Consider the following 25,165-nt stretch of genomic DNA (forward strand, 5'->3'; position numbering starts at 1 on the left):
GTCAACTGCGCCCCTTTATAATGAGCTCCAGACAGACGCGTGCGTGACACACACACACACACACGCGCGCACACACACACACACCGTGGGCCCTTGGGCCGATAGCTTGACAGGAGGGGCTTGAGGGACAGGTACAGGCGGTTTGATCATTACGAGACCTTTGAGACGAGCGTCGATTAACAGCTGGACCCAGCAGATATGGTTGAGTGCCCAGTGATCAGGGCAAAGTTCAGCGCTTGCCGTGCAGAGCGAGGCCCCCCTCCCTTACTCGCCCAGCCCCCCCCCCTTACCCCCCCAGCCCCCCCTTGCCCCCCCTTTCCCACCGTATCCACCCCCCCCCAGCCACTCCTCCTTACCCCTCCACCCCCCTTACCGCTCCCAGCTCTAGGGTTTGGTAGGGGGGCGGGTGCAGAAAAATCAGGGAACTCGCCAAGTTCAGGCAGCCACGGCAATTGAGATCTTCGTGAAATGTTTATCAGTCTCACATACAACACACACACAACATACACACAACATACACACAACACACACAACATACACACAACATACACAACACACACACAACATACACACAACATACACACAACATACACACAACATACACAACATACACACAACATACACAACATACACACAACATACACAACATACACACAACATACACACAACATACACACAACATATATACAACATACACAACACACACACAACATACACAACACACACACAACATACACAACATACACACAACACACACAACATACACACACAACACACACACAACACACACACACAACATACACACACAACACACACAACATACACAACATACACACACAACACACACAGCATACACACAACATACACAACATACACACTCAACACACACACAGCACACACAACACACACACAACATACACAACATACACACACAACATACACACAACATACACAGACAACACACACACAACACACACAGACAACACACACACACAACACACACAACATACACAACACACACACAACACACAACATATATACACACACAACACACACACAACGTACACACAACATACACAACACACACACACAACACACACAGAACACACACAACATATATACACAGACAACATACACACAACACACACACAGCACACACACAATACACACACACAACACACTCAACAACACACAACACACACACAATACACACACACACAACACACACACAACATACACAACACACACACAGCACACACACAAAACTCAACAACACACACACAACACACACACAACACACACACAACACACACACAATACACACACAACACACACAACAACAACACACACACACACAGCCCTGGCGGGTTGTTAATTCGTCGAGTCGGCGATCTGGTTTGGACAGCACTGGCCAATTTTCATCATTGCCGTCACTTTCATTTGTTGTTGTTGTTTTTCTCGCACTTTTTGTTTATAGATGGCGTTATGTCACCACTTTGAAAGGGTTTAGCCAGAGATCAATCCTAGATTTGAAGCTTTCGTGACTGCAAGGATTCGTACTCTTAGTTCTTTCGGTAAAGTCACGTAGGTAGAAAATGAAATTAAAATTTATTAAAAAAAAAATAAAGTCACGACGTTTCGGAGGCAACACAAGCTTCTGTCTTCAGGTGAAACGGTCACAGCAAAATATCTGTATCAAGAGATCAATCGATTTAAATTTTGGTCCGCGTTTTGGGCGACTGAGAAAATGGGAGAGACGTCTTCTGGCGTTGCTTGGCACAAAGGGCAGCAGGAGTTTGGGACGTTTGGGTCTATTCGATTTTGGTAATCGGTTCGCATGGAGCAGCAGTAACCTGAACGGAGTTGAGCCAGTTTTGTTGCGAGTTGCCCGGGTCAGGGATTTTTCGTCGTCTGCTATGGGTGGAGTCCAACCCCCTAGCACGACATTGGGGGCCTGTAGGCGTTCAGGCAGTGCATGGTGGCAGCGGTGTGCAAGTGGTTCAACTTTGATGTGGTGGTGGTATTTGGTGCAAGAGCGTTTAACGTAGATTGCACATTGGCAGAGCTGAAGTAAAGCGAGGTGGATTTCATTTTCCTAGCAGGTGCAGGGGTTTTGAGTAGCTTCGTGCAAGGATGCGTTGTCGAGTGGCATGAAGCCAGATATTGATCGGTGAGAAGCTTGCGGTGTTCTTGAATCGGAAGAATGGTCAATTGGTGCCATGAGGTGGTATCCTGTGGCTAGGCGAAGTGCCTGGTTTTGGGAGGCTTGGAGCTTTTGGTAACCTGTAGAGGAGACTAAGAATATGTCGCCAGCCCTGTCCAACCCACGCTATAAAAGTTTCCACCCCTGATCGGTGACTTGCGCATAATGGTTTAGACCGTGGGCTTCTGCATCAGGAGCAAACGAACAAATAAGCAAATAGACCCCAACACTTTCGATTTAAAGCTTTCGTGACTGCAGGGATTCATCTTCTTGGTTCTTTCGGTAAAGTCACGTAGGTAAAATAAATAAATAAAAGTTAATAAAAGTAAAATAAAAAAATAAAATATTTTACTTTTATAAATTTAAATTTTAATGTATTTTTTTACCTACGACTTTACCGAAAAAAAAACCTAAGAATATGAATCATTGCAGTCACGAAAGCTTCAAATCTAGAATGCAGAGGAGAGGTTTGAGACCCCAAATGGGACTGGCATAATTGACGATGGGACGTCCAATGACTTTGTAGGTTAGGAGTAAAGTCTCCTTTGTTGACCCCAAGATTTGCCCGCTAAAGCTCGCGAGATGTTATTTCGTTTGCTAACTTTTTGCGTGGACGTTTCTGCCGTGTTGAGCGAAGCTGAAAATGGTGTTAAAGTTCTAGATTTGAAGCTTTCGTGACTGCAAGAATTCATATTCTTAGGTTTTTTTCGGTAAAGTCACGTAGGTAAAACATTAAAATTAATAAAAGTAAAATAAAAAAAATATAATAATATTATAATATAATAATATTATTAATTTATTTTTTTTACCTACGTGACTTTACCGAAGAAACCTAAGAATATGGTTCTTTGGTTCTTTCGGTTAAGTCACGTAAAAAGATAAAATAATAAATTAAATAATAGCAAACTACGACGTTTCTTTAGACGTGACTTAACCGAAAGAACCAAAGAATAATTCCTGCAGTCACGAAAGCTCCAAAATTGAGATTAAGAATATGGTGTCAAAGGTTACACCTAGAATTAAGGGAGGGTTTTGCTAGCGGGAGGCGTTGGTTTTGTATTATGACGTTGGGATGTAAGTTGTCTTGAAGAGAATCAGGTGTGAAAAGGGTGACTGTTGATTTGGATGTTGAGAATTGAAGCGATCTATTGTCTAGGAAACTCCTGAGCCGTTTTAAATTTGGAGTTGATGGAGTTTTCTATTTTGGGAATGCAGTGATCCCTCGTTTATCGCGGTTAAAGGGGACCGGAACCCCTCACGATAGGTGAAAATCCGCGAAGTAGGATTGGCCCCCTAGGAATTTCCGTATATGTGTGTGTGTGTGGGTACCAGAATGTTTAAAATATGTATATTTATACTTTATATATATATTCTTAGGTTTTTTTCGGTAAAGTCACGTAGGTAAAAATTTTAAATTAATAAAAGTAAAATAAAATAAAAATCACGACGTTTCGATTGCAACACAAGCAATCATCATCAGGTATAAATGAAATAGCAACAAACATTTCTAACCAGAAAAAACTATATACAGACATATAAGCAGACAGATATCACCAAGATACATAGAGAGAGAGTAACACAGGTACAGAGAGGGAGATAGTCTCTGTGGAGTGGCCTTAAAATTTTTACTTAAATCTATTTAATTATAAAACCTTAATATTATACATTCACTCTCTCTCTCTCATACGATACGTATTGTGGCGTTCTACACTCACCAATGACAGTAGTACCTTGAGACTTGACTCCAGTAATGACGACGACGACGATGACAATGACGATGACGACAGACCTGTGCAGTTCGATGAATGTGATGATGGATGATGATGATGATAGTGCTACTGCACAGCTATAAAGAGGCCTTTAAATCAGTTCGAAAAATCCGCGATGCACTGAGGCCGCGAAACTTGAACCGTGAAGTGGAGAGGGATTACTGTATTTTGATTAGAAGTGTAAACTATGATGTCGTCGGCATAGCCGACTACTTGTACTCCTTTTGGAGGCGTTGGTAGATCGTGGAGGTAGGCGTTGAACAGCGCCGGGGATATTATGGAACCTTGTGGGTTACTCCTGCATAAATGTTTCGTTAGGAGGATTGCATATCATGGAAGAGAACACGTGATTTGGCGGCCTCTTAGGTAATTTGTAAGCCAGCAAGCAAGGCCTGATGGTAGCGTAGAACCACGGATGATGTTGATGAGCCATGATGTTGATGAACCAATGAGGTTCCAATGGTGTAAATGCTTACCCCGAGCTCTCATACTCTGATGGTGCATTGTCTTTGAGTTGTGCGCCTTTTGGCGTCATCTGGTCCAACACCATGTGAGACTAGGCTCTAAGGAAAGCTGTCTCGGGTGTGGACCAATCAACTTTAAGGACGGTGCATACATTATCAGAGTTGTGTTTTTTGTTTGCATTATGACTGCAGGTATTGTGGTCTATGCAAACATGACTCCTTGTAAAAAAAAAAGGTGTCAATTTTGTTGCCAGATAAAAGGGTAAAAAAACAATTATCATATTTTTTCTTCTGGCAAATGAGGTTCCAATGGAGCGTGAGGTGATTAACGGTCCCGAAAGCCTTTGTAAGGTCAAGGGAGGCGACGATAGTGCGAGATGGGGGCTTTTTAAATCCTTTATATTAAGTTCGCTTTCTTGCTTGCTTGCGTGCTTGCGTGCTTGCTTACGACCGTGCAAATCTTTCGGTCGTTTTTTAACCCACTTCCCGTGATCCAATCGAGCTGACATTTCCCACACAGACTCGTTGTGCGAGACAATTAATGTTCGTGAAAAATTCTTTCAAAAATGTTATACTGTTTAGGGAAAAAAATTAAATATTTAATTACCAATTGCTTAATACTGGCAGACAATCATCTGACCCATAGGTGGCAGCCATCTCAAGCCAGAGGACGAGAGGACTCTAGCCGCCACGCATATAAAGGATTTATAGTGAAAAACTTTGTTTTTACGGGTTATACTTGTTCTCATTGAAACCGTTTGCAATTTGGGTGGTTAGGTTGAGCAGAGCTGTTGTTGTTGATTGTGCAGGGCGAAAGCCGTGTTGCTGAGATGATGGAAGTAAGTTGGTGGTGATGTTTGGAAGAATGAGGGCCTCTAAAATCTTGATTGATGGGCAAAGTAGGGAGATCGGCCTGTAGGACGTTGCTTGATTGAGGTTTTTGCCGGGTTTGGAAGTGGAATGATTGCCGATGATTTCAAGATGGCCGCAATGAGGTTGCATTGGGAGTGAGGCGTTGATGGTGGAGGCGAGAAACTTCATGCCAAGCGGGCCGAGGTGTTTGAGATGGGATGTAGCTATTCCATCCGGGCCAATTGCGAAGTAATTTTTGGCTTTTTTGATAGCTAGTTTCACGACGATGACGACGACGACGATGATGACGATGACGACGACGACAATGATGACGATGACGACAATGATGACGATGACGACGACGATGACAACGACGATGACGATGATGACGACGACGATGACGATGATGACGATAATGACGACGACGATGAGGATAATGACGACGACGATGATGACGACGACGATGACGATGATGACGACAATGACGACGATGCCGCACGTGGTGCGGAAGCTGCTGCATGACGCCAGCTCGGCACATGCCCCCCCCAACACCACCGCCCCCCCCACCACCCCCCCCCTACCGCCTCCCACCACCGCCCCCCATCGCGACATATCAACCACGGAAATCCAGCGGCGTTCCAATGGGTGGTTTATTACCGCCGTCACCGGCGGTAACACGACGTCTTGCGAATGTCACAAAAATTGAAAAATCCGATGGGCGAATCCGCACCCCCCTTGGGCCCCCGGCGCGTCACAGGCCACGTCACAGGCTACGTCACAGAATACGTCACAGGCTACATCACAGGCGCGTCAGAGGCGCGTCAGAGGCGCGTCAGAGGCTACGTCACAGGCTACGTCACAGACTACGTCACAGGCGCGTCAGAGGCGCGTCAGAGGCGCGTCAGAGGCGCGTCAGAGGCCACGTCACAGACTACGTCACAGACTACGTCACAGACTACGTCACAGACTACGTCACAGGCGCGTCAGAGGCGCGTCAGAGGCTACGTCACAGAGTACGTCAGAGGCTACGTCACAGGCCACGTCACAGGCGCGTCAGAGGCGCGTGCTCTTGCTCGGGAGTGGCGTGGGGTCGCCTTGGCCCACTTTGTCCGCCACGTAGCTGCCGTTCTCCATCCCGGCCAGAGATCCATCCCAGCCAGCGGTGGCAGCAGCAGCAGCGACCTGCAGACACGCGGAGAGCGAGGCAGAGAGGTGACGCCATGGGTGAATGTTTCAATGCTGTTATGGACGCTGTATTGCGACCTGCCCACCACCTTCGATAACTCTAGCCACACCACCGCCTACTCCACCCACTCCACCACCAACTTCACTACAATAACTGCAACAGCAACAACAACAGGAAAACCAACAGCAACAACTATAACAAAAACAACAGCAACAACCAAAAACAGCAACAACAACAACAGCAACAACAACAGCAATACCAACAGCAACACCAACAGCAACAACAACAACAGCAACAACAGCAACAACAACAACAGCAACAACAACACCAACAACACCAACAACAGCAACAACAACAACACCACCAACAACAGCAACAACACCAACAGCAACAACAACAACAGCAACAACAACAACAACACCAACAACACCAACAGCAACAACAGCAGCAGCAACAGAAACACCAACAACAACAACAACACCAACACCAACAACACCAACAACAACAACACCAACAGCAACAATAACAACACCAACAACACCAACAACACAACACCAACAACACCAACAACACCAACAACAACAACAACAACACCAACAACACCAACACCAACAAACACCAAAAACACCAACAACACCAACACCAACACCAACAAACACCAACAACACCAACACCACCAACAACAACACCAACAACAACATCAACAACAACACCACCAACAACAACAGACGTCAATGACGACTCTGCTTGCGAGCGATGTGGGGTCACCTCCAGCCTGTGGGTGGCAGCGTCCTCCCCCTCCTCCTTGCCGCCGTTGCTGCCCGACGAGAAGGGCAGCAGGGGGCAGGCCCGGCCGCACGACGAGTCGCTCGCCCACACGAAGAGCGTCGGGTCGCGTGCAACACCCTTCTCTCGTCCCGCTGGGGGCAGCAAGTGGAGAGAGTGGAGGGGGCAGCGTGGAGTGAGTGGGTGAGGGCAGCAAGTGGAGTGAGTGGGTGGGGGCAGCGTGGCTAGGCAACAACAGCGTCACTAGAGGCAACAACAGCGTCACTAGAGGCAACAACAGCATCACTCGGCAACAACAGCATCGCTAGGCAACAACAGCGTCGCTAGGCAACAACAGCATCACGAGAGGCAACAACAGCATCGCTAGGCAACAGCAGCGTCACTAGGCAACAACAGCGTCGCTAGGCAACAACAGCGTCGCTAGGCAACAACAGCATCACTAGAGGCAACAACAGCGTCACTAGGCAACAACAGCATCGCTAGGCAACAACAGCGTCGCTAGGCAACAACAGCATCACTAGAGGCAACAACAGCATCGCTAGTCAACAACAGCGTCACTAGAGGCAACAACAGCGTCGCTAGAGGCAACAACAGCGTCGCTAGGCAACAACAGCGTCACTAGAGGCAACAACAGCGTCACTAGGCAACAACAGCATCACTAGAGGCAACAACAGCGTCACTAGAGGCAACAACAGCGTCGCTAGGCAACAACAGCGTCACTAGAGGCAACAACAGCGTCGCTAGGCAACAACAGCGTCACTAGAGGCAACAACAGCGTCACTAGAGGCAACAACAGCGTCGCTAGAGGCAACAACAGCGTCGCTAGGCAACAACAGCGTCGCTAGAACAACAGCGTCGCTAGAGGCAACAACAGCGTCGCTAGGCAACAACAGCGTCGCTAGGCAACAGCAGCGTGTAGTTCTGACCGAAGAGGAAGCTTCCCAGAAGGCCGAGCGCGACGACCGCCACGGTCCCCACAGCGCTGAAGTAGAGGTAGGAGAGCGAGTACCACGTGTCAGCCAGAGCGGGCCTGGCGGGGTCAAGGTAGAGGGGGGCGGGGGTGGTCACACGCGCAATCATCGTCGTCATCGTCGTCGTTGTCATCATCGTCGTCGTCGTCATTGTCATCATCATCGTCATCATCATCATCATCGTCATCGTTGTCGTCATCGTCGTCGTCACCGTCGTCATCGTTGTCATCATCGTCATCGTCATCATCATCGTCATCGTCGTCGTCGTCATCGTCGTCATCATCGTCGTCATCGTCGTCGTTGTCGTCATCGTCGTCGTCATCGTCGTCATCATCATCGTTGTCGTCATTGTCGTCATCATCGTCATCGTCGTCGTCATCGTCGTCGTCATCATCATCGTTGTCATCATCGTCGTCATCGTCGTCATCGTCGTCATCATCATCGTCATCATCATCGTCATCATCGTCGTCATCATCGTCGTTGTCATCATCGTCATCATCGTCGTCATCGTCGTCATCGTCGTCGTCATCATCGTCGTCATCGTCGTCATCGTCGTCATCGTCGTCGTCATCATCGTCATCATCATCGTCATCATCGTCGTCATCGTCGTCATCGTCGTCGTCATCATCGTCGTCATCGTCGTCATCGTCGTCATCATCGTCGTCATCATCGTCGTCATCGTCGTCGTCATCATCGTCGTCATCATCGTCATCGTCGTCGTCATCATCGTCGTTGTCATCATTGTCATCATCATCATCGTCGTTGTCATCATCGTCATCGTCGTCGTCATCATCGTCGTTGTCATCATTGTCATCGTCGTCATCGTCGTCGTCATCATCGTCGTCATCATCGTCATCGTCGTCGTCGTCATCATCGTCGTCATCATCGTCGTCATCGTTGTCATCATCGTCGTCATCATCGTTGTCATCGCCGTCGTCATCGTCGTCATCGTTGTCATCATCGTCGTCATCATCGTTGTCATCGCCGTCGTCATCGTCGTCATCGTTGTCATCATCATTGTCGTCGTCATCATCGTCATCATCATCGTCGTCATCATCATCGTCGTCGTCATCATCGTCGTCATCGTCATCATCGTCGTCATCATCGTCGTCTTCATCGTCGTCGTCATCATCGTCATCATCGTCGTCTTCATCGTCGTCATCATCGTCATCATCATCGTCATCATCATCCTCGTCATCACCGACGACTTTTTGTGGTCAGTTTGTTGTCTGTGAGCGCGGAACCACGTGCCGACCCCCCCCCCACATCCTCACCCCCCCAATTACAGGGAGCGAGCGGCCGGGGAATCAGCGATACCTTCTAGAAAATAGTGAGTCCGTGATCGGGTGGGTGAGCAGACGAGTGAGTCTGTGATCGGTTGGGTGAGCGGACGAGTGAGTCCGTGATCGGGTGGGTGAGCAGACGAGTGAGTCTGTGATCGGTTGGGTGAGCGGACGAGTGAGTCCGTGGGTTGCACGAGACGACACGTGTCCTCGCAGAGCCGAGTGAACGGTAGCCGCGATGGGCACGCCGTGATTACAAGTTGAGCCGCCGACAGCCGATCGCCTTTTAGAACGGGTCACTTTACGGCTTGTCCTCAACCCAAGGTGGGTTGGGTGGGTTGGGTGGTGGGGATTCAACGGGTCAACCAATCGACGCGGCTCAGATCTTACAGTCAGACGACCGGGGGTAGTAGTCGTGGTGGTAGTCCCGTCAAGGTCTTTCTATTTGCAGAGCCGTAAACCCCAAATATTGCCCAGCCGTGTGTTTATTTGGATTTTTTACTGCGGTTGCATAAACGCGCATGCCGACATTGGCCCGAGCGGGGCCGTAGACGTTGATCGTAAAAGCCGATCGAGGTTTTGTCCCCAATCTCGAGCCCGGCGTGTTCCCTCCCCCCCCCCCCCCCCACCTACTACCCCCATTGGTATCCAACCTCTGGGTGTCACGCCATGTCCTTCACGGTGACCTCCTCCACCCTCTACACCACGCGTCCCACCCATCACCTCTTCTTCCACCCTCACACCAATTGTCCCACCCATCATCACCTCCACCACCCTGCACACCACTCGTCCCACCCATCACGACCTCCTCCACCCTCACACCACGCGTCCCACCCATCACTACCTCCTCCTCTACCCTCTACACCACGTGTCCCACCCATCACCTCCTTCTCCACCTTCCACACCACGTGTCCCACCCATCAACACCTCCTCCTACACCCTGCACACCACTCGTCCCACCCATCACCAGCTCCTCCACCCTACACACCACTCGTCCCACCCATCACTACCTCCTCCACCCTCACACCACGCGTCCCACCCATCACCACCTCCTCCTACACCATGCACACCACTCGTCCCACCCATCACCAGCTCCTCCACCCTACACACCACTCGTCCCACCCATCACTACCTCCTCCACCCTCACACCACTCGTCCCACCCATCACCACCTCCTCCACCCTCCACACCACGTGTCCCACCCATCACCTCCACCTCCTCCATCCTCCACACTACACGTCCCACCCATCACCACCACCTCCTCCATCCTCCACACCACTCGTCCCACCCATCACCCCCTCCTCCACCCTGCACACCACGCGTCCCACCCATCACTACCACCTCCACCCTCCACACCACGTGTCCCACCCATCACTACTACCTCCACCCTCCACACCACGTGTCCCACCCATCACTACCTCCTCCTCCACCCTGCACACCACTCGTCCCACCCATCACCACCTCCTCCACCCTACACACCACGCGTCCCACCCATCACCACCTCCTCCACCCTGCACACCACGCGTCCCACCCATCACCACCTCCTCCACCCTCCACACCACGTGTCCCACCCATCACTACCTCCACCCTCCACACCACGTGTCCCACCCATCACTACCACCTACTCCACCCTCCACACCACGCGTCCCACCCATCACCACCTCCTCCACCTTAACACCACGTGTCCCACCCATCACTACCTCCACCCTCCACACCACGCGTCCCACCCATCACTACCACCTCCTCCACCCTGTACACCACGTGTCCCACCCATTACCACCTCCTCCACCCTGTACACCACGTGTCCCACCCATCCCCACCTCCTCCACGCTGCACACCACGCGTCCCACCCATCACCACCTCCTCCACCCTGCACACCACGTGTCCCACCCATCACCTCCTCCTCCACCCTGCACACCACGTGTCCCACCCATCACCACCTCCTCCACCCTCCACACCACGCGTCCCACCCATCACCACCTCCTCCTCTACCCTGCACACCACGTGTCCCACCCATCACCACCTCCTCCACCCTCCACACCACGCGTCCCACCCATCACCACCTCCTCCTCCACCCTGCACACCACGTGTCCCACCCATCACCACCTCCTCCACCATGCACACCACGTGTCCCACCCATCACCTCCTCCACCCTCCACACCACGTGTCCCACCCATCACTACCTCCTCCACCCTCACACCACGTGTCCCACCCATCACCACCTCCTCCACCCTGCACACCACGTGTCCCACCCACCACCACCTCCTTCACCTTCCACACCACGCGTCCCACCCATCACCACCTCCTCCACCCTCCACACCACGTGTCCCACCCATCACCATCTCCTCCTCTACCCTGCACACCACGTGTCCCACCCATCACCACCTCCACCACCCTCACACCACGTGTCCCACCCATCACCACCTCCTCCACCCTCCACACCACGTGTCCCACCCATCACCACCTCCTCCACCCTCCACACCACGTGTCCCACCCATCACCACCTCCTCCACCACCCTGCACACCACGTGTCCCACCCATCACCACCTCCTCCACCCTCCACACCACGTGTCCCACCCATCACCACCTCCTCCACCCTCTACACCACGTGTCCCACCCACCACCTCCTCCTCCACCCTGCACACCACGCGTCCCACCCATCACCACCTCCTCCACCCTCCACACCACGTGTCCCACCCATCACCTCCTCCTGCACCCTGCACACCACGTGTCCCACCCATCACCACCTCCTCCACCCTGCACACCACGTGTCCCACCCATCACCACCTCCACCACCCTGCACACCACGTGTCCCACCCATCACCACCTCCACCACCCTGCACACCACGCGTCCCACCCATCACCACCTCCTCCTCTACCCTGCACACCACGTGTCCCACCCATCACCACCTCCACCACCCTGTACACCACGTGTCCCACCCATCACCTCCTCCTCCACCCTGCACACCACGTGTCCCACCCATCACCACCTCCTCCACCCTCCACACCACGCGTCCCACCCATCACCACCTCCTCCTCCACCCTGCACACCACGTGTCCCACCCATCACCTCCTCCTCCACCCTGCACACCACGCGTCCCACCCATCACCACCTCCTCCACCCTGTACACCACGCGTCCCACCCACCACCACCTCCTCCACCCTCCACACCACGTGTCCCACCCACCACCACCTCCTCCACCCTCCACACCACGTGTCCCACCCATCACCACCTCCTCCACCCTGCACACCACGTGTCCCACCCATCACCACCTCCTCCACCACCCTGCACACCACGTGTCCCACCCATCACCACCTCCACCACCCTCACACCACGTGTCCCACCCACCACCACCTCCTCCACCCTCCACACCACGTGTCCCACCCATCACCACCTCCTTCACCACCCTGCACACCACGCATCCCACCCATCACCACCTCCTCCACCCTGCACACCACGTGTCCCACCCATCACCACCTCCTCCACCCTGCACACCACGTGTCCCACCCACCACCACCTCCTCCACCCTCCACACCACGTGTCCCACCCATCACCACCTCCTTCACCACCCTGCACACCACGCATCCCACCCATCACCACCTCCTCCACCCTGTACACCACGCGTCCCACCCATCACCACCTCCTCCACCCTCACACCACGTGTCCCACCCATCACCACCTCCTCCTCTACCCTGCACACCACGTGTCCCACCCATCACCACCTCCTCCACCACCCTGCACACCACGTGTCCCACCCATCACCATCTCCACCACCCTCACACCACGTGTCCCACCCACCACCACCTCCTCCACCCTCCACACCACGTGTCCCACCCACCACCACCTCCTCCACCCTCCACACCACGTGTCCCACCCATCACCACCTCCTTCACCACCCTGCACACCACGCATCCCACCCATCACCACCTCCTCCACCCTGCACACCACGTGTCCCACCCATCACCACCTCCTCCACCCTGTACACCACGCGTCCCACCCATCACCACCTCCTCCACCCTGCACACCACGTGTCCCACCCATCACCACCTCCTGCACCCTGCACACCACGTGTCCCACCCATCACCACCTCCACCACCCTCCACACCACGTGTCCCACCCATCACCACCTCCTCCACCCTGTACACCACGTGTCCCACCCATCACCACCTCTACCACCCTCCACACCACGTGTCCCACCCATCACCACCTCCTCCACCCTGTACACCACGTGTCCCACCCATCACCACCTCCTCCACCCTCACACCACGTGTCCCACCCATCACCACCTCCTCCACCCTGCACACCACGTGTCCCACCCATCACCACCTCCACCACCCTCCACACCACGTGTCCCACCCATCACCACCTCCTCCACCCTCCACACCACGTGTCCCACCCATCACCACCTCCTCCACCCTCACACCACGTGTCCCACCCATCACTACCTCCTCCACCCTCCACACCACGTGTCCCACCCATCACCACCTCCTCCACCCTCACACCACGTGTCCCACCCATCACCACCTCCTCCACCCTCCACACCACGTGTCCCACCCATCACCTCCTCCACCCTCCACACCACGTGTCCCACCCATCACCTCCTCCTCCACCCTGCACACCACGTGTCCCACCCATCACCACCTCCTCCACCCTCCACACCACGTGTCCCACCCATCACCACCTCCTCCTGTACCCTGCACACCACGTGTCCCACCCATCACCTCCTCCTCCACCCTGCACACCACGCGTCCCACCCATCACCACCTCCTCCACCCTGCACACCACGCGTCCCACCCACCACCACCTCCTCCACCCTCCACACCACGTGTCCCCCCCACCACCACCTCCTCCACCCTCCACACCACGTGTCCCACCCATCACCACCTCCTCCACCCTGCACACCACGTGTCCCACCCATCACCACCTCCTCCACCACCCTGCACACCACGTGTCCCACCCATCACCACCTCCACCACCCTCACACCACGTGTCCCACCCACCACCACCTCCTCCACCCTCCACACCACGTGTCCCACCCATCACCACCTCCTTCACCACCCTGCACACCACGCATCCCACCCATCACCACCTCCTCCACCCTGCACACCACGTGTCCCACCCATCACCACCTCCTCCACCCTGCACACCACGTGTCCCACCCACCACCACCTCCTCCACCCTCCACACCAAGTGTCCCACCCATCACCACCTCCTTCACCACCCTGCACACCACGCATCCCACCCATCACCACCTCCTCCACCCTGTACACCACGCGTCCCACCCATCACCACCTCCTCCACCCTCACACCACGTGTCCCACCCATCACCACCTCCTCCTCCACCCTGCACACCACGTGTCCCACCCATCACCACCTCCTCCACCACCCTGCACACCACGTGTCCCACCCATCACCATCTCCACCACCCTCACACCACGTGTCCCACCCACCACCACCTCCTCCACCCTCCACACCACGTGTCCCACCCACCACCACCTCCTCCACCCTCCACACCACGTGTCCCACCCATCACCACCTCCTTCACCACCCTGCACACCACGCATCCCACCCATCACCACCTCCTCCACCCTGCACACCACGTGTCCCACCCATCACCACCTCCTCCACCCTGTACACCACGCGTCCCACCCATCACCACCTCCTCCACCCTCACACCACGTGTCCCACCCATCACCACCTCCTGCACCCTGCACACCACGTGTCCCACCCATCACCACCTCCACCACCCTCCACACCACGTGTCCCACCCATCACCACCTCCTCCACCCTGAACACCACGTGTCCCACCCATCACCACCTCCACCACCCTCCACACCACGTGTCCCACCCATCACCACCTCCTCCACCCTGTACACCACGTGTCCCACCCATCACCACCTCCTCCACCCTCACACCACGTGTCCCACCCATCACCACCTCCTCCACCCTGCACACCACGTGTCCCACCCATCACCACCTCCACCACCCTCCACACCACGTGTCCCACCCATCACCACCTCCTCCACCCTCCACACCACGTGTCCCACCCATCACCACCTCCTCCACCCTCACACCACGTGTCCCACCCATCACTACCTCCTCCACCCTGCACACCACGTGTCCCACCCATCACCACCTCCTTCACCCTCACACCACGTGTCCCACCCATCACCACCTCCTCCACCCTCCACACCACGTGTCCCACCCATCACCTCCTCCACCCTCCACACCACGTGTCCCACCCATCACTACCTCCACCACCCTCCACATCACGTGTCTCATCTCCTCATCATGGTCCCAACCTCCAAGTAGCTGTACCCGAGGTCGCAAACGGGTTTTGATTCCTTACCCGTACCCGTACCCGGCCGCACCAGGGTCGCAAATGGCCGGGTACGGGTACCCGTTCCCTACCCGAAATGAGTGACAAATGGTTACTCACCAGTGACTCACGGCCTACCCGTACCCGGCCGCACCAGGGTCGCAAACGGCTACCCGTACCCGTACCCGGCCGGGTACGGATAGCCGGTTCTCGGGTAGGGTACGGGTATCGGGTACCCGGTTGCGAACTCTGAGCTGTACCCTTCCTCATCAAAGGTGGATTTGTTCAAGCAGGTGAGAAACCAGTCAGACGAGTGACACTTTGCCGATGATCGCTGCCGCTGTGTAGACCCAGCCTAGGAGACCCCCAGTGGCAGCTGGCCCTGTGCATCAGTCTGCCAGCCCCTTGCGATGTGTTAACGATGTGTGCTCTGGTCTAGGGCACCTCCAGTGACGGTTACGATGGCCACTGAGGTAGGCAGTGGTGACCGGAGGCTAAGGCCCTCAACTCAGCACCCTCAAAGGATCCGCACTGAATCCGAATCCGAACAATGCGGATCTCAGCGGTAACAGCGAACCCGCTAAATATACTAATAGGGGTTTTTTTCTCCTTTTTTCTGGCAACAAAACTGACACCGTGATAATTGTTTTTTTACCCTTCTATCTGGCTACAAATTTGACACCTTTTTTTACAAGGAGTCATGTTTGCATAGACCGCAATACCTGCAGTCATAATGCAAACAAAAACATAACTTTCGATTTAAAGCTTTCGTGACTGCAGGGATTCATCTTCTTGGTTCTTTCGGTAAAGTCACGTAGAAGGGAAGTAATAAAATAATAAAAAAATAAAACATAATAAAACAATTCTCACGACGTTTCGGCCACAACGCAAGCAGCCGTCCTCAGGTGGACCTGGTTTTCACCTGAGGACGGCTGCTTGCGTTGTGGCCGAAACGTCGTGAGAATTGTTTTATTATGTTTTATTTTTTTATTATTTTATTACTTCCCTTCTACGTGACTTTACCGAAAGAACCAAGAAGAAAAAAACATAACTCTGATAATGATATGCACTGTCCTTGAAGTTGATTGGTCCACACCCGAGACAGCTTTCCTTATAGCCTAGTCTCACATGATGTTGGACCAGATGCCGCCAAAAGGCGCACAACTCAAAGACAATGCACCATCAGAGTATGAGAGCTTGGGGTTAAGCATTTACACCATTGGAACCTCATTTGCCAGTAAAAATATGATAATTGTTTTTTTACCCTTTTATCTGGCAACAAAACTGACACCTTTTTACAAGGAGTCATGTTTGCGTTGACCACAATACCTGCAGTCATAATGCAAACAAAAACATAACTCTGATAATGTATGCACTGTCATTGAAGTTGATTGGTCCACACCCGAGACAGCTTTCCTTAGAGCCTAGTGCACCTTTTGGCGTCATCTGGTTCAACCCATGTGAGACTAGGCTCTGGACCAATCAACTTCAACGGACAGTGCACATTTTCAGAGTTATGTTTTTTTTGCATTATGACTGCAGGTATTGTGGTCTATGCAAACATGACTCCTTGTAAAAAAGGTGTCAGTTTTGTTGCCAGATAGAAGGGTAAAAAAACAATAATGATATTTTTTACTGGCAAATGAGGTTCCAATGGTGTAAAACTGACACCTTTGCAAGGAATCATGCTCACATTGACCACAATACTTGCAGTCAAATGCAAACAAAAAACAATACTCTGATAATGTATGCATTGTCTTTGAAACTGATTGGTCCACACCAGACAGCTTTCTTTAGAGCCTAGTATCATATGGTGTTCGACCAGATGACGCCAAAAGGCACACAGTTCTAAGACACCGCACTACCAGAGTAATGAGAGCTCGGGGTGAGCAGCTACATCATAGGACCTCCTTTGCCAGTACCAAAATATACTAATAGGGGGTTTCCCCTTTTTTCTGGCAACAAAACTGACACCTTTTGCAAGGAATCATGTCTACATTGACCACAATACTTGCAGTCAAATGCAAACAAAAAACAATACTCTGATAATTTATGTATTGTCTTTGAAACTGATTGGTCCACACCAGAGACAGCTTTCTTTAGAGCCTAGTCTCACATGGCGTTCGACCAGATGACGCCAAAAGGCGTCATCATATACTATTAGTATTTTTCGATTTAAAGCTTTCGTGACTGCGGGGATTCATCTTCTTGGTTCTTTCGGTAAAGTCACGTAGAATTGAAGTAATAAAATAATAATGTATTCATTATTTTACTATTAGTATATTTTGGTACTGGCAAAGGAGGCCCCATGATGAAGCTAACCCGCTCTTTGTTTTTCCACTGGCACATCCGAGCTGTGTTGGGGCCGTGCTGAGGTGGTTCCTGCGTGGCTTAGAAGTCGTCCCCCACCCCCCCATCGCAAGCCGAGCCACCCATGTGGTCACGCGTAGTGTGATTTAGAGACACTGAGCTGACAGAAAACAAAGATAAACATCCTCCGTATAGCCTTTGAACTGCCTGTTAGGGGGCAAGTGCCGTTCGTGAACACTTAATAAAAGCCGGCACGGCACACGTGGGCCGGTAGGTGGTCAACACCACCCAGGCCGCCTTTGTCTCCCCAACGGCGATGTTTACTACACACCGCGCCAGCTACTCGTTTGAGGCCGAGTCGACCTAGAGGAGGCCCAGGACCGGTTCGATTCCCGCTCACGGCCAACATCACCGAGTCGACCTAGGGGAGGCCCACGACCGCTTCGGATAAATCGTCGGCGATGTTGGCCGTGAGCGGGAATCGAAGCGGCCCTGGGCCACCTCTAGGTCGACTCAGACTCGAATGAGTACCTGCTGCGGTGTCTAGTAAACATCGCCAGGAGGGAGACAAAGGCGGCCGGGCGTGGTGCTGAACCACCCACCACCTCGTGTGCCGTGCCGGCCTTCATAGGGTGGTGCTGCTGCTACTCGCTAACGGCACCTGCCCCTGCAGTGTGTTAAGGCTACACGGGGGATCTTTGTCTTTGTGTGTGAAGGTGAATGGATGTTCCTATGGGGTTGTTATTGATGGACTCGCCAGTCAAAGGTTCAAGTTTGTCAATCCCCACCCCCCCTCACTCACGTGGTGGTACAGGGCAGGCAGGTCACGTGGTGGTACAGGGCAGGCAGGTCACGTGGTGGTACAGGGCAGGCAGGTCACGTGGTGGTACAGGGCAGGCAGGTCACGTGGTGGTCGTGGTGGTGGTGGGGTAGAGTGTGGGTAGCTCTCGAGCTACGACGTGGGTGTGTGTGTGTCTGGTGGGGGGGTGGTGGTGGTGGGGGGGTGGTGGTGGTGGGGGTGGTGGTGGAGTTTGGTGGGGGGTGGTGGTGAGGGGTGGTGGTGGTGGGTGGGTGGTGGTGGTGGATGGTGGGGTGGTGGGGGGGTGGTGGTGAGGGGTGGCGGTAGGGGGTGGTGGTGGGTGGGTGGTGTTGGTGGGTGGTGGTGGGGGTGGTGGGGGGTGGTGGTGGTGTTGGTGTGGTAGTGGTGGTGGTGTTGGTAGTGGTGGTGTTGGTGGTGGTGTAGTGGGGGTGGTGGTGGTGGTGTAGTGGTAGTGATGGTGGTGTAGTGGTGTTGGTGGTGTAGTAGTAGTGGTGTAGTAGTGTTGTTGTAGTGGTGTAGTAGTGTTGATGGTGTAGTAGTGGCGTTGCCAGCTGGTGCTGTCTGCGCCTGCCCACTCGCCTGCCATGATCAGCAGGCGAGGAGTACGAGTCGTGTGCGCCGCTGCTGCTGCTGCTGTTGCTCATCGTCGCGTTCAGGAGGCGGCATCCCGCCGTGGAGAGCGCGAGGGGCATCGTCCTGTGGGCCAGCGGCGGGTAGACCTGGGCCCCGACCCCCAGCCACAGCGAGAGGCCGAAGCCCAGAGCCAGACCCACGAGGGCGCCCTGACAGCCAACGGAGCGCACAATCACGGCAGGCAGGCAGCAGTAGCAGCAGCAGCAATAGTAGCAGCAGCAGGAGCAACAGCAGCAGGAGCAGCAGCAGCAGCAGCAGGAGCAACAGCAGCAGCAGCAGCAGGAGCAGCAGGAGCAGCAGTAGCAGCAGCAGGAGCAGCAGCAGCAGCAGGAGCAGCAGCAGCAGTAGCAGCAGCAGCAGGAGCAGTAGTAGCAGCAGCAGGAGCAGCAGCAGCAGGAGCAGCAGCAGCAGGAACAGGAGCAGTAGCAGCAGTAGCAGCAGCAGCAGTAGCAGCAGCAGCAGGAGCAGCAGCAGTAGCAGCAGTAGCAGGAGCAGCAGCAGTAGCAGGAGCAGTAGCAGCAGTAGCAGTAGCAGCAGGAGCAGCAGCAGCAGGAGCAGCAGCAGTAGCAGGAGCAGTAGTAGCAGCAGCAGTAGCAGGAGCAGCAGCAGCAGTAGCAGGAGCAGCAGCAGTAGCAGGAGCAGTAGTAGCAGCAGCAGCAGCAGGAGCAGCAGCAGCAGGAGCAGCAGCAGTAGCAGGAGCAGCAGCAGCAGTAGCAGGAGCAGCAGCAGTAGCAGGAGCAGTAGTAGCAGCAGCAGTAGCAGCAGTAGCAGCAGAGCAGCAGGAACAGTAGCAGCAGCAGCAGGAGCAGCAGCAGCAGGAACAGGAGCAGTAGCAGCAGTAGCAGCAGCAGCAGTAGCAGCAGCAGGAACAGGAGCAGTAGCAGCAGGAGCAGCAGTAGGGAGAGTAGCAGTAGCAGGGGCGGGTTCACGATTCACGTTTTCATTTTGTGTATTCAGGTGCGAACTCAAAAATGCCAGGCTAGTCTCGCTTGCAAGAACGACTGGCTGCGTGGAGTTAATAAATACGTGTGGATCCACGAATGATTGGGGGAGCGAGATGGTGGGTGAATGCATGAATGAGTGGGTGAATGAGTGGGTGAGTCAGATGGTGGGTGAGTGCATGAATGAGTGGGTGAGTCAGATGGTGGGTGAGTGCATGAATGAGTGGGTGAATGAGATGGTGGGTGAGTGCATAAATGAGTGGGTGAATGAGTGGGTGAGTCAGATGGTGGGTGAGTGCATGAATGAGTGGGTGAGTCAGATGGTGGGTGAGTGCATGAATGAGTGGGTGAATGAGATGGTGGGTGAGTGCATAAATGAGTGGAGGAATGCGATGATGGGTGAATGCATGAATGAGTGGGTGAATGAGATGATGGGTGAGTGCATTCATGAGTGGGTAAATGAGATGGTGGGTGAGTGCATGAATGAGTGGGTGAATGAGAGGGTGAATGAGATGAGTGAGTGCATGAATGAGTGGGTGAATGAGAGGATGAGTCAGATGTTGGGTGAGTGCATGAATGAGTGGGTGAATGAGAGGGTGAGTCAGATGGTGGGTGAGTGGGTGAATGAGTGGGTGAATGAGATCATGGGTGAGTACATGAATGAGTGGGTGAATGAGATGGTGGGTGAGTGCATGAATGAGTGGGTGAATGAGTGGGTGAGTCAGATGGTGGGTGAGTGCATGAATGAGTGGGTGAATGAGATTATGGGTGAGTGCATGCATGAGTGGGTGAATGAGTGCGCGAGTCACATGGTGAGTGAGTGCATGAATGAGTGGGTGAATGAAATGTTGGGTGAGTGCATGAATGAGTGGGTGAATGAGAGGGTGAGTCAGATGGTGTGTGAGTGCATGAATGAGTGGGTGAGTGAGATGGTGGATGAGCGAATGAGTGGGTGGGTGCATGAATGAGTGGGTGAATGAGATGGTGGATGCGTGAGATGGTGGGTGAGTGAATTAGCGGTGGGTGAGTCAGATGGGTGGGTGAGTGGGTAAGCGAATGAGCGAGTGAGATGGTGAGCGAATGAGATGGTGATCTTGTTCAACCGAATGAGAGCAAACGCAAGAAGAGTCTCGTGCGCGAGAGTGACTTCGGGTCACCAGAATTAGAGGAGCGAAAAATCCAAATCAAATCTCAACCTCCGATCCCACGCTCTCTTTGGTGGCAGGACAAAACAAACACGCGCACACACTTGGACTCACGCTGGAGTTGGCGTAGGGGAACACCATTCCAAGCGTGTAGAGGCCCAGCAGGGGACCCCCCATCATGCCGAATATGCTGAGCGCCGCCTGCAACAATCGGCGCAGAAAGCAAACACGCGCGTCACGTGGGGTGTCCTCACCTGCCCGGGGCCGCGCTCACACCTGGGGCAGGCCGTGCCTCGTCAGGGCTCGCGTCCTCGCACCCCTCGCCCCCTCGTCCCCCTCGCCCTCTCGTCGCCCTCGACCTCCTGTCCCCCTCTCCCCCTTGTCCCCCTCGCCCCCCTCTACCCCTCGACCTCGTCTCGAACCTCGCAGTCACGGGGGCGCATCATACGAACGTGGCAGCAGCATCATCGTCATCATCGTCAGCGTCATCATCGTCATCATCGTCATCATCATTGTCATCATCGTCATCATTATCGTCGTCAGCGTCATGATCATCATCGTCATCGTCATCATCATCGTCGTCATCATCGTCAGCGTCGTCATCATCGTCGTCATCATCATCGTCATCATGATCATCATCATCGTCATCATCGTCGTCATCATCGTCATCATCGTCATCATCGTCGTCATCATCATCGTCATCGTCATCATCGTCGTCGTCATCATCATCGTCATCATCATCATCATCATCGTCGTCATCATCGTCATCATCGTCGTCATCATCATCGTCATCATCGTCATCATCGTCATCATCATCATCGTCATCATCGTCATTATCGTCATCATCATCATCGTCATCATCATCGTCATCATCATCATCGTCAATCATCATCGTCATCATCATAATCATCATCGTCATCATCGTCATCATCGTCGTCATCATCATCGTCATCATCGTCGTCATCATCGTCATCATCATCATAATCATCATCGTCATCGTCATCATCATCATCATTGTCATCATCATCATAATCATCATCGTCATCATCATCGTCATCATCATCGTCAACACCGCCAGTGACGATCATCTGAACCGCTCCTAAAGCTTCCCCTAGGTCGACTCGGCCTCAAATGAGTACCTCGTTTGCGGTGTGGAAAGATCATCGCCACTTGGGGAGACAAAGGCGGACGGGCGTGGTGCTGGCCACCCACCCCCTCGTGTGCCACAGCGCCGGTAGCCTTCATAGGTGCTGCTACTCGCTAACAGCACTTGCCCCTACAGCCTGTTACAGAATATATGTGGACGCTGCCCTCTGGGACGTTGCCCTGTCACGCTGCCCCCTGGGACACTGCCCATGTGACGCTGCCCTGAGACGCTGCCCCTTGGACGCTGGCTCTAAGGTTTTTTCGGTAAAGTCACGTAGGTAAAATAATAATAATACAATAAAATAATAAGAATAAATGAAAATAACTGAATTAAATCAAGATACAGTCAATTTGGCTGTGACGGTCCCACCTGAAGACGGAGACTTGTGTTGCCTCCGAAACGTCGTGATTTAATTCAGTTATTTTCATTTATTATTATTTTATTTTATCATAATTTATTTTCATCTTCTTGGTTCTTTCGGCGAAGTCACGTAGAAGGGAAGTAATAAAATAATAAAATAAAACATAATAAAATAATTCTCACGACGTTTCGGCCACAACGCAAGCAGCCATCCTCAGGTGAAAACCAGGTCTGTCGAGGCGACAGCGTCTGGTTTTCACCTGAGGACGGCTGCTTGCGTTGTGGCCGAAACGTCGTGAGAATTATTTTATTATGTTTTATTTTTTATTATTTTATGATTTCCCTTCTACGTGACTTTACCGAAAGAACCAAGAAGATGACTCCCTGCAGTCACGAAAGCTTTACATCGAAATTTATTTTCATTTATTATAATTTTATTTTATCATAATTTTTTCACCCACGTGACTTTACGGAAAACACCCGAAGAGTATGAATCGTTGCAGTCACGAAAGCTTCAAATCTAGAATTCCTTGGACGCTGCACCTGAGACCCTGCCCCGTGACGCTCCCTCTGAGACGCTGCCCCCTGGGGGGGTGGGGGTGGTGCGACGCTGCCCTCACCTGTAGGAGGCTGCCCATGACAGACGCCAACACCGCCATGGCGATGCACACAACGCCGTAGAGGAGGCCTGGGGGGAGGGGAGGGGTGAGCGAGGAATCAGAGCGCGTTGGGTTACCAGGAGCGAGGTGTCGCGTGACACGCCACGTGGCGCGAGGCAATCTGCCTCTGCTGCTGTTTGTTGTTGTTGTCGTTGTTGTTGTTGTGCAAAATTTTTTTTTAAAGAGAAAAACAGCCTTGAGCGGTTCCCGAAGGAGCTGTGCTCATTTCCTTGGTTCTTTCGGTAAAGTCACGTAGAAGGGAAATAATAAAATAATAAAAATAAAACATAATAAAATACAATTCTCACGACGTTTCGGCCACAAACGCAAGCAACCGTCCTCAGGTGAAGAACAGGTGTGTCGGTAAAGTCACGTAGAAGGGAAATAATAAAATAATAAAAATAAAACATAATAAAATACAATTCTCACGCCCTGTTCCGAAGGCGATCTACACTGATGAGTCCCAGTGAGAATGAAACCCGCCCACAAGTCGCCACTTTGTCTCACCCACTGCCCCAGTTCTGATGGCGGTCTACACTGATGAGTCCCAGTGAGGATGAAACCCGGCCCACAAGTCGCCACTTTGTCTCACTACTGCTCTGTTCCGATAGCGGTCTACACTGATGAGTCCCAGTGAGAATGAAACCCGGCCCACAGTCGCCACTTTGTCTCACTACTGCCCTGTTACGATGGCGGTCTGCACTGATGAGTCCCAGTGAGAATGAAACCCGGCCCACAATTTGCGCGCTTTGTCTCAACGCTGCCCCCGTTCTGATAGCGGTCTACGCTGATGATTCCTAATGAGCATGAAACCCGGCCCACAGTCGCCACTTTGTCTCACCACTGCCCCTGTTACGATAGCGGTCTACGCTGATGAGTCCCAACGAGGACGAAACCCCCGGCCCCGCGAGTTGCGCGCTTTAAAGGGACACCGCGCGACCCAGCGGGCAAACCCCGACGACGTCTCCTGGCACAACTGAAGGCACCAAAAAAGGGGGGGGCCCCCCACCCCCCCCGCCCCCCCGCCCCCCCCGCCCCCCCCCCTTACGTACTGGCGGCCATGGAGAGGCGCGAGAGGGTGCGTGGGTCGAGGCCCGGGCAGCACGGCCTCACGAGGTCCTCCACCGTCACGGCGGCCAGAGCGTTGATGCTGGAGGAGACCGTGCTGAGCACGTGGGGGGGGGGGGGCACGTGGGGGGGGGCACGTGGGGGGGGGTGGGGGGGCACGTGGGGGGGGGGGTAGGACGTGGGGGGGGTAGGGGGGTGGCACGAAGACAAACTTTCTGGTTATCACCTGATGAAGCAGGTTGTAGTTGT

At 53.3% G+C, this 25,165-nt stretch overlaps 2 protein-coding genes across 2 annotated transcripts in view; one reads left to right on the top strand and one right to left on the bottom strand.

Annotated features, from left to right (window-relative positions):
* Positions 1–5,920: 5,920 nt before the first annotated feature.
* Positions 5,921–25,165, bottom strand: part of LOC133360374 (sodium-coupled monocarboxylate transporter 1-like) — a 41,159-nt gene continuing 21,914 nt past the window's right edge. The window contains exons 9-15 of the mRNA XM_061579072.1: positions 24,901–25,013; positions 23,810–23,877; positions 21,797–21,883; positions 19,543–19,745; positions 8,187–8,290; positions 7,243–7,394; positions 5,921–6,470 (exon numbers count right to left, since the gene is read on the bottom strand). Coding sequence (XP_061435056.1) covers positions 6,342–6,470; positions 7,243–7,394; positions 8,187–8,290; positions 19,543–19,745; positions 21,797–21,883; positions 23,810–23,877; positions 24,901–25,013 — 856 coding nt within the window. The 3' untranslated portion in view covers positions 5,921–6,341. The remainder of the gene's footprint in view (positions 6,471–7,242; positions 7,395–8,186; positions 8,291–19,542; positions 19,746–21,796; positions 21,884–23,809; positions 23,878–24,900; positions 25,014–25,165) is intronic.
* LOC133360316 (follitropin subunit beta-like) overlaps positions 24,909–25,165 on the top strand; it is a 56,024-nt gene continuing 55,767 nt past the window's right edge. Inside the window, exon 1 of the mRNA XM_061578963.1 lies at positions 24,909–25,021. Coding sequence (XP_061434947.1) covers positions 24,909–25,021 — 113 coding nt within the window. The remainder of the gene's footprint in view (positions 25,022–25,165) is intronic.

Source organism: Lethenteron reissneri, chromosome 68 (assembly GCF_015708825.2).
Source record: "Lethenteron reissneri isolate LAM-NWPU_2019-01 chromosome 68, ASM1570882v1, whole genome shotgun sequence".
Lineage (NCBI taxonomy): Eukaryota > Metazoa > Chordata > Hyperoartia > Petromyzontiformes > Petromyzontidae > Lethenteron > Lethenteron reissneri.